Raw genomic sequence first — 18,488 nt, forward strand, 5'->3', positions numbered from 1 at the left:
CGGCTCCTGTGAGCTCAGGTCTTCAGGATGTTTCACGCAGGTGGACCACGCAGCTTGTAGGATCTCATGTTGTTGGGATTCATCCATGCTGTATGCAGCACATGTCTGTGGCTTGTCCCTTTTTGTGTCTGAATAATATTTAATTACAACACCATTTGTACAGTGACCTATCATTTGATGGATTGGTTATTTATAATTTTTGGCTATTGTAAATAATGTTTCTTAGAAATTTAGCATTCAAGGCTTTGTGTAGACTGTGTCTTCAGTTCTGTTGTGCCCACTCAGAGTGGGGTTGGCAGGCCATAGGGGAGGATTTATGGGGAAATCTTTAAGAACTCACAGAGTTCTTTTGAGGCTCTAATATTGTAGAGAAATGGCCTAGTACAATGCCATACAGACAGTAATGATCAACAAAAATTATTGTGATTGTTCCTGTTATTTGTAGGAAGTTTCATTTTTCTTACCACATAGACGAGGAGGCTGATGCTCAGAAATGGTTACCAAGTTGCTCACGATCACACAGCTAACTGATGGATGAACTGGGATTCATGCATGTCTTCCATGTTTCTTTCTGACTTCAAGCCTGGTAATGTTTCCTGTCACTGCAGCCAATACTACACCAACCATCCAAGAAGCCGAGCTGTGATGGTGTGCTCCCTGCGGACGAGCATCAGTGGCTCCGTTCTGTACGTGAAGGACAATCTCGGGAGCCACACAAAGCCCTGTACTCTTTTCCTAGCCCTCTTTCCTGCCTCATCTCCCCCCACATCCCTTACCTATCTTCCGTTCACTAATTCTTCAGGATTATGTTCATTCCAACGACTAAGCAATTAAGCCCATAATTAAGTCTGTGCCTTTTTTTTTTGAGATAGGATCTCACTGTGCTGTCCAGGTGGGAGTGCAGTGGTTATTCACACCTGTGATCACAGTGCATGGCAGCCTCCAGCTCCTGGGCTCAAGTGATCCTCTTCCTTCAGCCTCCCAAGCAGCTAAGACTATAGGCTGTCTGCACAACTGCTCATGGCTGGCCACCATACCTTTCTCCAAGCCTGGTCTGCTTTTTTTAAACAATATTTCTCACTTTGCCTTGTGAATCTTATCCAACCTTTTAGTCAGAGTTCAAATTATATCTCTCATACCTTCCTTGCTCTAGTGGTCCTGGTCAAAATTCACGTGTGCTCTCCTAACACACTTGGTTATCCTAGGTGCTCAGTGAATGGGATGACTTCAGCTCAATGACTACAACTGAGCTATGTTAATGAATGACTCAGCTAAGTACTAGTTTTTAAAGTTTAATGAAACTCAATCTGTAAATTTCCCTGGTGCAGTCCAGCATGGAGTGTTACCTTCAGCTACAGTGGGCTCCTGCTCTAACTTCCCGTCTTCCTCCACGCATCCGCAGCACTTCACTCAGACAGACTTTTACCGTGCTGTCTCACAAGACTGTGAGCTCCCCTGAGAGAGAACACCAGTTTTGTTCACTCCCGTATTTCTATCGCCCACCGGGACACCTGATTCACGCTGCTGTGCCCGCCCACTGGCTGGGTGCTCTGCAGTGAACAGGGAGTGAGGGGGAGGGAGCCTCTCTCCTTCCTCTCTGACACAGGAAACCTATTAACAATACGGGGTGCTCTCTTGTCTAACATCAAAATTCTAAAAGAGTTTTTTCCTTTAAGAAAAACTCTAATCTTTTTGGTGTGCTGTCAATCCCACCTACTTCAGCATGGCACACTTGATTAAATTAGTAGATACAGGGTAGAGCATTTTAGACCCCGTCCCACATAAAGGGCACACCCAAAGGAAGAAGAGAAACATTTTTCAAGTTGCACTTACGTGTGAGCTTTAAGACAGCGTTTTTTTTAAAGTAAGTTGTGAAAAGTTTGGATTCCAACAAGGACCCATTAAGGGCTTTGCGCATAGTAGAAACATTGTAAATATTTGCTGAATAACTGGCACACATTCATTAAGTGCTGATGAATAGGACCCAGCTGCGGCCTTCCAAGGCTCCTGGCACCAGGGGCTGACCAAGGTCTATCACAGTGGCAGTAACAAGGATGACGTGTATGGACTTGCACTATTTTAAGTGTTCTACATGAAATAACTCACTTGAACCTCAAAAAAAACTCTAAAAGGAAGGTTTTAAAGATGAAGAAAGTGAGAAAGAAGAAACTGAGGTATGGAGAAGGTTTGAGGTAATTGGCCTCAAAAGCCACAGAACTGGGACCAAACCCAGGGAGTCCAGCTCCAGAGTGTCCCTGTGAAGATGATTCTGTGTGTAGGTGGGGCAATGTGTCCCCTTCACTGCTGTCTCCGTGAATGTTTGCTGATGAACACTGCCAACTACCAGGCAATGGGGATTAGGAAGGTGACAGAGATACACAGTTATGCGGCCGCAGGGCAGCTAACACCAGGTGGGTAGCAGGCAGAAGCCAGGCTTTGGAGCCAGACCAGTAAGAGCTGGGCTTGAACCCCAGAGTCCACTCAGTGGCCACTTCCTCTGCAATAGAGAGAGATCCAACCGACACCCACACACTACGATTCTCGGGCAGGAGCCACTTCAGAAGTCCGAAGTAAGATTGGAATCCTGACTCAATTCCCAGAACAATTCAAACGTCAAGACCACTGGGTCTGGGAAGGTTAAAGACGGGCCTCGGGCTATGCTCTTGGGGGGCACTAGGGCTCCAGTTTTGGGTCTCCTGAGTTTTAGCCCAGAGCTCTTTCACTTAAGTCACACAGTTTCACATAGGGCAAGGAAGTTGAACAAAGTACCACAAGAAGCAAATTATTCAAGAGGGGACTTTCCGGAGCCAGCCTGGGACTGGACGGCTGCCTCCCTGCGTTGGAGCAGGACACACCCCAGTCTCACTACAGATCTGAAATCTAATTCTCTCTCCTTGTGATGTCAGAGGCTGGAGATGTCTTTCGAGCAGTGAGTAATTCTCTGGAGTTACATTTCCCGAAGCTCTGCTGTGTTTTAAAATTCTCCCCTGCCTTCTCTCTCTGCCAAGACCGCCCGCTTGAAACCCCAGAGTCCTCAGTGAGGGACTTATTCCCAGAAGAGACGGAGGCACTGCCACCTCCCTGCTGGCTCAGTCATCCCACTGAGGGGAAACAAAACACTGAAACATATTTTCTCCTAAATTCTCCTTAGTTCCAGAATCTGAAGGAAAGAACAGATGAAATACAGCTCAGGAAGAAGTGGGCATTGTCTGGAGAAAGGTGGGAGGGACCAGGACAGCAGACGTGAATGTCACCTCAGTGGTGCTTGTACCTTTAAGACAGGCACCTGTGCAGACCTGCCTCGGTGGCCACCTGAGGGCACAGTGGGCTGGTGCTGGGCTCACAGAGCTGAGCAGCCCGGGTTCAAATCCAGCTCTGTGACTGACCAGTGCAGCGCCCTTACGTCACTTGTCACCCTCACTGAGGCACAGTTTCATGGTCAGAAAAATAGAATAATAATACTGGCTTCCTAAGGGTGATGAGGATGACAGGTTCTCTGCTGAGAGTTCTTAATTACAAATCTGGTATTTAGTAGGGGGTCGATATTATGTTAATACCTCCCCTGCCCCATGGCTTGTATTTGAAACAAATATTTTTTGGAGAGTCTTTGAAAACAAGCAGAACACAGTGGGAGCTGCATAGAGTTGAAATTGATTTCCCAATCCACAGTTAGGAGCATACACACTCAGAACAGAAGACCATGGAAGTGAAAAGTCCGCCCTTGGACTGGGGGAGGGAATCTGTTAGGAGCTCCTGTCCAGGCACCTGCTTTTCCAGCAGGGAAACGCAGAGCAGACTGCTTCCCAGAAAGACCCATTCCATTTTCTGCCAGATCTCTAGTGGGTTAAAAGCCTCACTGAGGCATGTGAATTCCACCCCCTGTAACCTGCCTCTGTCCTCTGCCCGGGCAGCACCTGAGGGGAATGCTTCCCCAACGCTGTTTCCTGGGAGAGGTGAGTGGGAACCCTGTCCACAGAAATAGGAGGAGGGGAGTGAGTAATCACACCAGCGCTGGACCCTGGCAGAGCAGCAGTGAGCTCCCCCAGAGCAGAGAACGGGCAGGAGGGCCAGTGTTTCTACAGCTTGAGTAAAACAAGTTTCTGAGACCTGAAGAAAAGGCAAGATTCTGAACAGAAGAATGTCAGATGCTTATTCCTTAAACCCCAGTAAGCATCAACAGTCGGTTCAGTTTGGAATTTGATGAGAGCATTTTTTATTCAAAGATAAAAGAGAGAGAGCAGGAAGCTTTGCCAAGCAGGCAGGTCACAGGCCCAGACATCACGGCCTCAGAGCCACCTGCAGGTCCGGTGAGTAATGGGGCCCTGGGCATGCACACCTTTGCCTGTATTTACACCTGCTATTCCAGTCACACTCAGCTTTCTCTGGACAGCGCCCTCTTGTCCCCGAGTTACATATCATTTGCCCTTTTCTTCAGATTCTACATTCAGTAGGCCTAGAATAATCAAGGCCAGAAGCAGTTACTAGAAGCCAGGTGCCTTTGGGTGCAAAGGCCTTACTGGAGGTGCAGCAGGCATGGCGAGAAGCTTGGGATTGTGGGGAGAGGGTGGCCAGGCACATAGTCACAGAGTCACCTGGCGCTAACATGCTCCTCAGAGGGGCTGGAGGCTTTCTCAGGGACAGGACCACAGGGCTCAAGGGAAAACGCAGATAAAGAAAGGTTTACTGCTCAAGTCTGAGAAGGAATAAATCTCAAAATTGCTTGGGCATATTGGATTGAAATTCAAATTTCGAAATCCTGTAAGCAGGTATGAGTGTTGCAAGTCTGACTCTGTGGAAATAAGTAACACAGATCAAGAAGATTCCCATCCAACTTGTACCTCCCTGAGACATTTAGTGCCCAAATTAACTTGTTTTAAAAGTTTTTATCTCAAATGAGTTTACTCCTCGGTGGTGGGCTCCATTCACCAGGCACACACTGACCGGCCTTCTGGCAAAGCTGAAGTCCCCAGTCTTCCCTCCCGCCCAGCTGCTCAGACGGAATGGCCGTGGGTTTGTGCTGAGTGTGCCACTGCCGCTGGGACTGTCGAAAGAAAATGCTTTATACTCCCGGCCCTTCAAACTGTCATTTGACTTTCAAAACAACTCTATGAGCTGGAATGAACAATTTTGTGTTGTGAAGTAATATCTCAATCAGTCAGAAATAATGGAGATCTTTATTGCTCTGGAGTTTATATTTCTTTGTAGTAGAGCGAGGCATAATTCTAGTGTGGTTCTGAAGACTGGTGTTTTGTTTTGTTGAGGTTTTTCTTGTTTTTTGGTTGGTTGGCTGGTCCTTGTGATAATCAGTTTTACATAACAATTAGGCTACAGTACTGAGTTATTTAATCAATAATGATCTAGGTGTTGGTGATGACCATGTTGTCGACATGGTTAACATCTACAAGGAACAGACGTCCAGTAAGGATCCCCTGGTAATGTTGGAGGCCTCATGCAGTCAGCTCAAGGTCTCAGGAGCAAACCTGAGGCTTTCTGGGAGAGAACAGAGGCCGTAAGCCTGTGGCATTAATTCCTCCCTGGATTTCCTGTCTGCTGTGTGGATGTCAAGCTTGCCAATCTCACAATGTGTGAGCCAAGTGCTTAAAGTAAATATTCTCTTACTGGTTCTGTTTCCCTGGAGGACCTGACTGATATGTTCCTTATCTTCTTGTGCCTTATTTCTCATCTCCACATGGTGTAAACTCAAGGTCAGCGTCTGGGTCTTGGTCATGTTAGCACTCTCCCCTGCCCCTCTCCCTGGCTTGGTGAGTCCATATCATAAAATTTCAACTTAAGGAGCACATAGAAACCAGAACACATGGATGAAGGATGTAGGTACAGCTTATACCCAGAACATGAAGAACGATGATGCTTTATGAAACCAAACACAGGACATGTCTAGTCCAATAAATGTCAGCCGATCATGAGCAGTGGGCAGGACCAGCTGTGGGAGGCTTTCCAGAGGAAGGCTTCAGATCCGATCAGAGAGGACTATCGAGAAGGCAGATGGGGTGAGGGGGGAATGGAGAGAGGGGTACGTCAGGGAAGGCCCAGGAGCAATCTGTGGGTGAGGAGAGGCAGACCGCCTGAGCTTGCAATGAGAGAGGGAAGAAATAATGGAAATCCCGGTCAGCGAGAACAGAGTCCCATTGTGTGGACAAAAAGCACGCAGAGAACCCTTATTTTCTCCTGGGATGAAAAAGTAACAAACCAGTGTACACAGGCATATGGCTCTGAGCTGGAACATTCCGGAGCTGAAGGATTTGTTGTTTGTGAGGGCAGGTACCCCGTGTAGCTGCGTGAAGAATTGAGGGGGCTGTTGCTGGTGAACATGAGAAAGGCTTCCAAGCTTCCGCGTACGTGAAAAGTGTCTCCAGCACTTACTCACCACACTTAGGGTGTGTGCCTCCACCACAGAGCCGACCCTCGTCCACGGGGCCCTCTTAGCAGAGAAGGAAGTCTCGGTGTTAGTTCCCGGCAGGATGACTGGGTCTTTTGGTGAGACTGTCCTTCCTAAGGCAGGACAGGGAGTGCTCAGAGGTTTAGCCCTGCCTCTGACTTCAGAGAGGCCGTCACAGAGCCTCCGAGAATGAAAAAGCTCTTTCATAAGCCCGGTTTTCCTTTTGGGCAGATGGCAGTCTAGATTGGCACCACAGATTTTGAAACAAATTTTTGTCCCACGGGTGTTTCAAGTTCCCCAAAGCTGTACCAGCTGGGCAGGTGCAGTGTCCTTCTGTTTTGCTGTCCCTGCGAGCACATCCCTCCTCCTCCTCAGAACATGCCCCTTATTCCAGGGAGCCCATTTCCCCGTGGACAGGAAGCTGTCCGTCTTCCCTTTCACTTCCAATTTCTGTCACTGCCACTCTTTCTGTGAATATTTCTTAAGCATCTGCCCTATGCCAGGCACTGAGCATGCAGTGTAGTGGTATAAACAGTCAAGAAAATGGGCATTTACACAGTACTTCAACCAACTAACGTTTGTTCAGTGCTTTCTGTGTGCCAACCCAACACTTTACATGCAATTAGCTAATTGCGCTCTCAAAACAATTCTATATGGAAGGTTCTATCATCCCCATGACATGGATGAGCAAATGAAGGGACATAGCTATTGCCTACAGTCATACAGAAAGATGGGAATAGAACCAGAAGCAAGTTCAAACAGTCTGGCTCCAGAGCCTCCCTTCTCCATCACAAGGTGGCGGAGCCAGGAGCTGAGTGTCATGAGGGACACAGCTCAGGTGTTGGGAGTTCGTGCCAATAACCCAGACTTGGGGCTCAGGGAGCTGTTCTGTGTTTGAACTTCAAATCAGACCATGTCAGCCTGTTTCTCCAAATCTTGTGACGGTTCTCACCTGAGTTTGCACTAAAATCTATGTGTGTATTACAATGTATAAATGTTCTGCTCAACTGGGCCTCTCTGCCTCCCCCTCACTGTTGCTCAAGCCACTCAGGTGCCCATCTGTGACACCTCTGGGGACCCTCCACCCACTCCCACTCCTCACTGATCAGGGCTCAGGTTCAAAGTCATGTATTAGCAGCAGCTTTCCCTGTCCTGTGATCAACTTTAGTCCCCAGAATAACTCAGGATAATAATAATTAGAGCAAACATTAAATAATACAAAGTGCCAAGAAGTGTCCTAAATGCTTCACATATTATAACTCATTTAAATATTGCCACAACCCTAATGGTAAGTGCTAGTATTATTTCCATTTTTAAATTATTATTATGATTATTATTGAGACAGAATCTTGCTTAGTTATCCTGGCTAGAAGACAGTGGCTTCACCCTAACTCACTGCAACCTTGAATTCTGGGGATTAAGCAATCCTCCTGCCTCAGCCTCCCCAGTAGCTAGAACTACAGGCACATGCAGCCTTGCCTAGATATTTTTTTCTATTTTTTTGTAGAGATGGTGTCTCTTTCTTGCTCAGGCTGGTCTTGAACTCTTGACCTCAAGCAATCCTCCTGTCTTAGCCCCCCAGAGTGCTGAGATTACAGGCGTGATCCACCATGCCTGGCTGCAGTATTCCGATTTCTATAGGTGAAAGAGCAGGGGATACAGAGGCCTTCTCCTTGCCTTCATTACATTTGTCAAACATGTAGTCAGGCTCTCATTGACGTGTTATGTCTGTGTGATTCATAGGTCAGGGGATGAATGCCTTCTCTCCATCTCTGCAACCTCGGTGGTTTGTACCATGCCTTGTATGCAGTAGGCACTTAATACATGCCTACTGAATATATTAATCACTCAACATGTATGAGTCATACTTCTCTCAAGACTTCAATATTTGCTTACTACTTAAAATAAAGTCCACAGATAGATGACAAAGGAGTCAAGGAAAGTCCTGTGTTGCTCAGTGGTCACTACGGCCGCGGACAGTCCGGTAAGTTAGCTCTCTGGCTGTGACATCCTCAACATCCTCCTTTCTGTAAATTATAACACTTGAGGTTTATGGTGAGATGGAGGAGTGACCACGTGGGTCTACAGTGTAGAGAAAAAGCACGGCTTTTCAAGAAACAGAGATCTTGTTTTCAATTCTGACTATCGCTAACTTTGCGGTCTTGAGTCAGCCCCACCTGCTTCCTGGCCTCCTTTTTCAGATCTGTGAAATAGGGATAATAAAGTCTGCAAACCGGTTTCACTGCGAGAGTCAGGCAAAGTGACACAAAGGGCCCAGCACCAGCAGAAATCGAGGAACTGCCGGCTCCTCTCCTGAGTCAGAGGGGCACACACAGCTTCCCAACTGCCTGGTTTGCAGCTCCGAGCACTTGCTGGTCTGGACCCTACACATCTGAAGCCCAAAGTCCAGCTGGAAGTGCAGAGGGAGACTGCACTGCCTGAGCAGCTGGCGCCACAGATCAAACAAGCTGGAGGGTTGCCATGGCCCAGCTCACTGCATGGACATAGCCAGAGAGGGCAGGAAAAGTACACAGAAGACTGGGGGTCACTTTTGGTCCTGTCAATAGCTCTGGCAGGGAGGAAGTCGAGACAATAAACCAAGAGAAAGATCCAGTGAGTTCTCTGTTTCAAGGGACAGTCCCTGCTTTGTCTCTCTTCCCCTGGGTGGAAGACTGTTCCCTGACAAGCTCCTGGCTTCCGAGAACAGCTCTGGAGGCCGCTCTGCAACGTGCTGGGCAGGGGCTGGTCGGAAGCAAGCAGAACCCACCCTGCCCCCAGGATCTTGCCATCTTGGGCACGAGGAGGCAGGAAAGGGAACCTAGCCGGCTCTCTTCCTTCCTTCCTTCTTACAGCAAACGTTAATGTTCATTCTTCTCTAGGCCCACCCCAATCTCCTTCTCGCCCCCCAATAAAGGGAGCAGAGGGCGATGAGGTGGGTACGAGCGTGTTTTCCCCTTCCCAGCAGTACTGAGAGGCAGAAACTCTTTCTGGAAGAGCCAAAGCCTCCCCTCCCCCTGCAGGCTCTGCCTCCTCTGATGCACCAGCTCCCACTGCTGCTCCCCAATAAGCTGCCCAGGTAAAAACCCATATCCCCTGCTAGGACCAACCTAAGATCTGGATTTAGACATTACTACAAGGGTGAAGAGTGATAAGGCTGTAAATATCCTGCCTTATAAACAATGCCCTCTCAGGCTTATGCAGGAAAGGCCTCTCTGTTAACTCAGATCCAGTCTTCCAGAATCCTGAACAACTTGGCCTTTCCTGCCCTCCGCACCCTGGGTCATGCCGCTCTGTGCAGCCTCAGTTCTAGTCTCTCCTCTGCCTCCTCAGAGTGTGTCTGCAGAATCCCACCCTCAGCAGGAAAGCTGCTTCTAATTAACCCGTTGTTCACAGTTGCAGGGGAAGGAATCGTAAGCTTTAAAGACAGTTTCTCTTTTAGATTATATTACTGTGGAGGGGAAGTAGACCAGAGCCTTTTAGAAGCAGCTCAGTGAGGCTTTCTGTTTTGATTCCTCCTGATACCAGAAGACCTGGGCTCTCAGCTACCACGTGCTGACACTTGCCATTTGCTGTGTGAGACATGTTATGAATGCTAATATCAGTGCTAATGCTGGCACTTTCTAAGCACTTTACAATTTTAGCGAATTTAATTTCTACAACCAACATATGATATATATGTACTTTCCATCCCAATCGTGAAGATGAAGCAGTTGGGATACAGCTTAATTAATGTCCCAAGGTCACATGTGGTGGGGATGGAATTTGAGAGAGGTGTTCTGAGTCCAGGCTTGTCTGAACACAGCTACTCTTAGGGCACAGTGAGGACAGTGGCCATGCCTGACTGTGTGGGACCTTCAAGGCACCTGAAGCGAACTCTTACTCTCCTTTGATTCAGGAAGAAGTGGCATTGTTAAAAGAAATGAAAGAAAACAAAACAACCAAATATGACTCATTTTCCACGTTGTATAATTTATTCTCTGAGTGCCCAGCACAGTGTGCGGCTCTAGACGGGAGTCTCAGGTCTCCTCAGTATTTTCCGATTCAGGTATGGGCATTCATTAAATCACACTTGTTCATTTTATGAACATTTATTAAGCATCTACTATGCTCTGGTCTTCTGCTACAAATGAGGGAAAATGAAGATACATATGTGTATTTGACCTTGGGATGCTCTTAGGTTAGAAGGGGAGAAAATAACTGAATAATTACAGCTCAATATGCCAAGTGCAAACATTGAGATTTTGAGACAACAATGCAGAGTGATTTGGGGTGAGTTGGGAGGGTGTGCCCAGAAGATGGTAGAAGCTGAATCTTGAAGGATGCCAAGGGTACTTTCCAGATGGGAATGGGTACAGGAAATGGCATTTCTTAAGCACATGTTATACACCAGGCCTGGGTTGAGGCTGCATATTTATTTTAATCATGACTCCAGACTCCAAGGATCAGAGAATATAAAGAATTTGTTCACAGTAACAATGTAAGTAGATCCCTGAGCTGAATGTGTGAATGACATTCTGGGGACAGGGCAAGCCAGGGTGAGAACAGCACCCATAATTGTAGGAAGGTGAGAAGGCAGTGAGGGGAGGGGTCTTCTCTGCTGGCTGAGGCTGGGACAGGTAGGAGGAGGGGATAAAGGAGTTGGGGTCAAAACTCTGAAGGCCTTTGCATGCCCAGGAAGAAGTTTGGGACTTAAAGGCAAAGTGTGGCCAAATTAGAAAATACAGTAGAACCTCTGTAAGGTGATCAACCAAGGGACTGTGACAAACTGGTCAGTACATGGAGGTGGTCGACACAAGGACGGAGGCCCACTGTGCTGAGGCTCACATGTGCATGTCTGGTCTGTGAAAACTGGTCAACTCAAGGAAGTGGTCAGTGTAGGGCGGGGGTCAGCTGTGGCTCCACTGTAACTTAACCATAGCTGGATTTTACAAGAATCATTCCAGGGCCAGAGAGGAGGCTCGACTTGGGTGGGAAGGAGTGAGGATAGCAAACCACGGTGGAGGGCTGCCCTGAGGGGAAGCGGGAACGGAGGAAGAAGAGGTGTGGGGACAGGAGAGAGGAGGGTCAGAGGAAAGGCTGCAAAGACCAGCTGTGGTAGCTGAAGAGAGAGATGAAAGGGCCGACAGTGAAGCTGTGAGCCAAAGCCGTGAAGGAGTGTGGTGGAGGGGTCACCTGCACCTACTGACAAGGAGCCGTCCCCAAGGGGGTCAGGTGTGTGGCATTTATATACATGGCTACTGATAAGTAAGGGGAGCCAGGGAGCCAGGGACAAGGCTGACAGGGGGGCAGGGGGTAGACTCAGATGACAGATCTGAAGAAGTCGGTTTGCTGAAGAGAGCTCCCCAACTTCAAGCTTGGGAGGAAGGAGAGCCTGTGTGTGAGGCATCTTTGGCTCTGCCTCCTGGGCTGCCAGGTTGATGGAGCTGTCAAGAATAACCAGAAAGAGGCCGACGTCTCCTCAGGGGCTCTCTGTGACACGCCTGGGTGCTGCATGACCAGGCTTGAGGCAGCCAGCAGCTGGGGCTGGGGCTGGGGCTGGGAGGACACAGGCACGTGGACAGCCTCCTGTGGGAGCGTCCAGACAGGCAGGGAGAGAAGCAAGTCTTTCTTCCCAGCTTCCTCCTCCACCCTGGCTGCAGCACAGTGCCAGCTGCAGAAAGGTGGCTTTGTGGATGAGGGCTGCAGCTCCAGGCCACGCAGGGGCAGCAGGAAGGACACAGCTGTGCCCATGTGTGCACGCTCGTGCCTGTGTATGTGCGTGCATTTGGGGAAGGGTGTTTATCTAGGGAACCATAAATCAAAGACAACCTTACTGGCAGACAGTAGTGATTTGCCTAGATAACTTATGCCGCTGAATAAACATCCAGATGGGCTGGGTAGAGCAAAAGGTGAGACTCCTCTCTAAAAGTGGGGTACCTCCCCTTGTGGTCTCAATCACAGGAGATGCATTTGTGCACAAAACAGTCAGGCAACACTATCTGGGTAGCTGCCTGAGCCTACTGTTACCAAAGAGAAAGAAAGGCCGGAACTGAAATGCAAAAGAAAGAAAGAAGCTGTATTTGGAGATAGGTTTGCTGCAGTGTAAACTTCTCCGTTCCCCAGGCTTATTGCCTTTGTAAAAAACGTGTCTGTATCTAGGTCCCTGGCAGTGATTTGCCTCTGGGAGGGCCGACAATCTATTTAATGACTCCATTGACGTCAATAGCATAACTGAAATACTTACTAACATGCAGGATTCCAACTTTCAGAGGGGGGTGGTGGATGGTGCTTCTCAGCAGTATGAAAACGTGGAGTGGAGTCGGAGCGGAGTGAGCTCAGCTCTTCAGGCCGCCGGGGACAGATGGGACCTGCCCTTCGCCCTGGCTCTCTTTAATGAGGAGAAATATCTATGCTAAATGTAGAAATTAATTTTGGACCAGCGAAATGGTCATAATGAGCAGGGCTTTATTTTTGATGATGTTTGCTTAAGGGTAATAGTCCAACCATTTGCATTTTAGCAGACTTCTTAATGCTTTGCCAGGACCTATACTTAATTTTAGATATGTATGAAACAACTGCAATCAATACAAACAGCTCAAGGCTGAGGCTCAGGGTAAACTTCCCCAAGAGGACTATTTTAGACAAAAGCAATTCTCACAAAACAACAATTTGGAGTATTACTCTCAAAATAACCGGAGCTTTTCTGGTGTGTTGACCCTATAGCTTTATTTGCAGGCTGTCTAAACATTCAGGGGGAGTAATTAAGGCAATTATCCCAATAATTCTGGCTGCATGGCATTTAGAATACTGAAAAAAGCGTAGTGGGATATTTCTATTTTTTTCTTTTTTCCTTTCTTCTTGTCTTCTTTTTCTTGCTTTCTTTCTTCTTTTCTTTTTTTAACAATTCCCTCCAATGCCTCCTTTATGAGGAATAGTCACAGCCTTTGGAAACAAGATTGATTGTATCCCTATCTGTCCGCAGTGTTGTAATCCTGTGGCACCTTCTTGCTCAATGCAGAACTGAGCAGAAGTGCCGCCTGGCTGGGCTTCATTTCCAGTCACCAGACCTGGAGCCACTCTTGGGACACTGCTGCAGCCTCAGAGGGCCTGTTCTGTGCACACGGAGTCAGTCTCTCATCATAGGCCCTGGGCTTGGGCAAGGAGGAGAACTAAAGGAATGCCAGGACTTTCTGAACTCCTTAGAATCAAAGGCAGCTCTCCAGAGCAGCCCTGAGTCTGGTTCACCTACAAGGTCTCCAGAAGACCATCATGATCAATGTTTGGGGAGGGGCGCACACAGAGAAACAGCCTTCCTGGCAGCAAGCCTCCTGTGCCTTACAAACTGGTAAAAAGCCATTTCCTCCCCAGAATGGCCTGGATACATATTAAAAGAAATGGATGCCCACGAGCACTGGAAAACTGTAAACCTGTTTCTCATGCAGGGCGCCCTGTCTCAGGCCTGGCTGGAAAGCCTCCACATCGCCTCACCCGATTTCCCCAGACTTGGTCTTTTCTAGGACTGTGTTGTAACTGACCCTCAGCCCAGGCTGTGGGTGCTCAGGCTGGACAGACTCAGTGTCTGCAACCATCCGGCCTCACGTTCTCCAAGCAAGTCCCCGGTCACTGTGGTGACAGGTCCACGCCCTTTCCCTTGACCCACAGACATCTGGGTCAAGAATGTCTGACCTGTTGCCAGAGGTGAGGGTCCTGCTCAGTAAGTTTACTGGTGAACTTCAGAGCCAGAAAGTCTGTCTAGAACCCTCCATTCGACATGCCCATTTGGCTGCTAAGATCCTGTATGTATGATGCACTTTAACTCACATTATGTGGCTCAGAGGTGCGGCCATTAAGGGTAACAGCTCTTTAGCCGATCTGCTTGTAAAGCAAAGAATCATTTTGTAAAGGCTGTGAACACTTGATAATGTGTCTTTTCAGTAAATTCTTGCTGTCATGACATACTTGAAATCACTGTTGAAGAACAAAAGACAGGATGGTGTGGAAAAGTGGGACAGTTCTCCCCCTGTCCATGCATTTACACACCCCGATTTCCCTCAGTTATTTGATTTTTTGTTGTTGAATTAGTTCTGGAGTCTGAAGTCCTGAGAATTACTTCAATTTTCCATTTTGAATATGCACAAGTGACAAGATTCAACATCCTGCCTTCTTTGGGAGTCTTCTTTCTTTTTCCATTCTATTTTTCCCCTTTTAACCCTAGACCTTAAAGCCCAGGCTTGTGGAAAGACACACTGTGACCCACATCGAGATGCTCATTAGATTCCGGGCACTGGCATCTCAGTCCCTGGGAGGATTCGCTGCACCTCTGCCTCCGTCTGAGCACGTGGGCTCCACACTGCCCCAGCCTCAGCGTTCTCCTTCACTCACTTCCCTTTTCAAAGTGCACAAAGCCAGCTGCTTATCTTTCACTCCTTCTATTCAAAACCCACACAACGCATGAACATATGTAAGCAGTTAGAGAGTGTGTTTCAAATCTCTTCTAATTTCAATGCAATGAGGAATTTTTTAAATAGAAAACCCCACAATTTGAATACTCTTTATAAGAACACAGATAAAAATATTGTCTCCTCATTAAAATTTAATTTTATGAGCATTTTCCTTTAAAGTCTCTAAATTGAATGTAGTTCTGCTGGTCAAGTCAACACTCACTGTGTCCATACTCTGTGAAAATAATTATACCAAAGCACCACGGATGCAGAGTGGGGCAGGGGACAGCCTCCGTTCTCAGGAGCTTAGTGTCCAAGGGGAGAGACACAGCACAGAGTAAAGTCCATCCTGGAATTAAGTTGGTATCATAGCAAAAATAAAAGAAGTAATTATGCCAATTTAAAAAAGTAAGATGCCTTTGCAAAGGAAGGAAATGTGTCTTCGGTTGTGAGAACTGAGAAAAAACTTAGTTCAATAGTGAAAAGAAAAGTACTTCAGATTGAGAGATTTCCCTTCATTTCCCCATTGAATATTCCAGTTAATGATCAATTTATCAGAGTAAATGTACCAATGAACTATGGTTTTTGACAACTGGCTTTTAAAATGAATTGCATTTCTTTCATTTGTACATTCAACAAAAAAAGGAAGAAGCTTTTTGCCAAGATTTGGCGTTCTCTCTCTTAAAACCGCTTAAAACTATGAGAATAGTGTCATCTCAGTCAGTCAGGCTGTCCTAACAAACTGGAATGCATCTAAATCTGTTTAAACTACTATGGATTTATTGTGTCTTTTATGTGAGATTTCAATGGAGAGATGTGAGCCCAACCTCAGTACTGACAGATGGCAGCCCCATCTCACTACAGTGACACATGGGTTTCAAGGCAGTGCCCGCCTCTCCGTCCTGTTTGCTCTCAGCCACTTAGTTTCATTCTCCTTAGAGTTTCTCCTCATTCAAACTCCTTAGAGTTTAAGGCTCTATTTAAACTCACCTCTTCGTCATATGCTGATAAATATTAAAATAACAGGAAAAATCTGCCTGACTTATTTAAGCTGATAATGAGAACAAAACATGGGCTCTGTGTCTACCCCTTCCTTTTCTAACTGTGGTTAGACGTTAAGGAGATTTTGAAACCTGTAATTACGAAATAATTGGTATCACTACATTCTCTTTCCAATGAAAAGCCAGAATTTAGTCACAAAGACAGAGGAAAACAAATTGCCTACGTGGTATTGTCATTTCTTTCCTCCATTGTATTAAAAGAATTCATCAAAAGAATCTCCAGCTGCCAAGCTGTGGTCACTGTGCCAAGAATCACAAATGATCATTCCAACCACATCTTTTGGCTGGTGAGTTAATTTATAGAACCACAAATATCACATATTCTCCTATGTCTGTCAGTATTTATTATGAGAGAAAACAGTCTTAATGTTCACATGGATGTCAAAAACTTAGTAAACTTGACTAACAGAAACATGAGCAATGCCGCCCCAGTGTTAGACCAATATGATGAAATGACAGGGGGTTCAAAACTACCTCCTTTATCTCCAAGTATGTGACATCAGTTATACGTTAAAACACTCTTTTTTGTTTCTTTTTATAAAACTTCTAAAGGAAATAGTACCCACTGCACACCAGGTTTTTGAAGCCCATAAAGACAGTACTATTTGTACTTCCTATCACAGGGCTGCAAACTCACACTTCCTTAATATCTTTCTTTATTCTTGTTGTTAATCTTTCTCTTATAAAAATATTTTTAAAAGCATGTGTCATAGCAGACATGTCAGAAACCAAGGAGCTAAGGAGTCTTCCACTTTTATTCCCTTCCTTTAGATATTGGGCTTCTGTTATAGTCACGATCCCAGCAAGAGAACACAACATCCAGGTGAGGTGGGCAGAGTGCACAGCAAGGGCAGCACTGGGGTCAGGAGGCTGAGAGGGCAGTGCTGGGGTCAGGAGGCTGAGATGGGCAGCGCTGGGGTCAGGAGGCTGAGGGGGCAGTGCTGCTGGGGTCAGGAGGCTGAGAGGGGCAGTGTTGGTGTCAGAAGGCTGAGAGGGGCAGCGCTGGGGCCAGGAGGCTGAGAGGGCAGCGCTGGGGTCAGGAGGCTGAGAGGGGCAGTGCTGGGGTCAGGAGTCTGAGAGGGCAGTGCTGCTGGGGTCAGGAAGCTGAGAGGGGCAGTGCTGGGGTCAGGAGGCTGACGGGGTAGCACTGGGGTTAGGAGGCTGAGAGGGGCAGCGCGGGGTCAGGAGGCTGAGGGGGTAGCACTGGGGTCAGGAGGCTGAGAGGGGCAGTGCTGGGGTCAGGAGGCTGAGAGGGGCAGTGCTGGGGTCAGGCGGCTGTGGAGGCAATGCCGGGGTCAGGTGATCTCACTGAGTTTGCCCTAATTGTTCCCTGTGATTTATCTCAGACTCACTGCTGTAAAACCAGGGAACAGATTCAGGGCAAAAATTCCATTTAGATTTTAAAAATGTCATCTAACTGGTTGTATTTTATTGAGACAAGAATTCCTGTTCAACACATCTATGGTGTCCCTTCCTCTCTGCTGCGTTCAGAGCCACCTGACACTCCCTGGAGGCACTGAGCTAAAAGATGAGAAGTCAGGTTCTTTAAAAACACCTTTGATGAACAAAGTTGGACAACCTCCAAAAGGAATGATTCGTGATCTGAAAGAGGCTTTGCATCTGGAAAGGGTGAAGAGTCAAGTGGGTCTCTAGTTGACACTAAGATGAATACACTGCCGTGCCCCTGGGTTATAGGTCTTTGAGATTACCTGTGCTGGACCTCACAGGCACAGCCCCCTCGGGGTCAGGGGTCACTAACACAGCTCTACCTCCAGCCCCTCTTCTGAGAAGCAGAATTTCTACACACTCATCACATTCTGAAAGCCTGGGCATGCAATGGGCAAATTATTTAATATTGCTTTTAATTTGGTTTTATATTGAGTAAAGAAGCTCCAGTATGCCTTTGAAGAGAGTCACCAAGAGAAATATTTTTGAGGCCCACAATGTGTGAAGAGAGGCTAATTATTTATCATAAGAAAGGTTTGGAATCTGAAGTGCATTTATTATTTAGAAACACTGAGCTAGATCTCAGGATGTCGCCTACCTTGCAGGTTGACCCTGGAGACGGGAGGCTGGCTGGCAGCTGGGGACCTCCTGTGGAGACAGAGAAGGACGAGTAAACCTGGGTGACACTTCTCCCACCCTGTGTCCCCCTTCTTTTTATTAAGTCATATATACATAGATCACGAATACATTTATGTCTTTGTGGGATTCAATGTGTTGATTATTTGTACAGATTGGAATGCTTGCATCCTACTAATTAACATAGCTTTCACCTCATTTGTGTTAAGACATTTGTGTTCTATACTTGATAGATTGGACTTGCACCCTTGCAATATGCTCCATAGGTGTGGTCCCACCATTAACCCTCGCTCTGTCAAACCACCTCCTTCCCTTCCCATCCCTCTTCCCTTCCCTCCTTCATTCTGGGCTATAATTGTGATTCATCATTCATATGAAAGTGTGAATGATTATAAACTGGTTTCATAGTCGTACTGAATATATTGGATATTTTTGTCCATTCTTGAGATACTTTACTAAGAAGACTATTTTCCAGCTCCATCTATGTAAACATAAAAGAGTTAAAGTCTTCATCTTTTTTTTTTTTTT

At 46.9% G+C, this 18,488-nt stretch overlaps 1 protein-coding gene across 1 annotated transcript in view; it reads right to left on the reverse strand.

The window, feature by feature from the left end:
- PDE4B (phosphodiesterase 4B) overlaps positions 1 to 18,488 on the reverse strand; it is a 312,539-nt gene that overhangs the window by 74,464 nt on the left and 219,587 nt on the right. Inside the window, exon 5 of the mRNA XM_003784243.3 lies at positions 17,923 to 17,972. Within this exon, the coding sequence (XP_003784291.1) occupies positions 17,923 to 17,972 (50 nt within the window). The remainder of the gene's footprint in view (positions 1 to 17,922; positions 17,973 to 18,488) is intronic.

The sequence above is a fragment of the Otolemur garnettii genome, unplaced genomic scaffold, assembly GCF_000181295.1.
Source record: "Otolemur garnettii isolate 467f Iridium unplaced genomic scaffold, OtoGar3 scaffold00010, whole genome shotgun sequence".
NCBI lineage: Eukaryota > Metazoa > Chordata > Mammalia > Primates > Galagidae > Otolemur > Otolemur garnettii.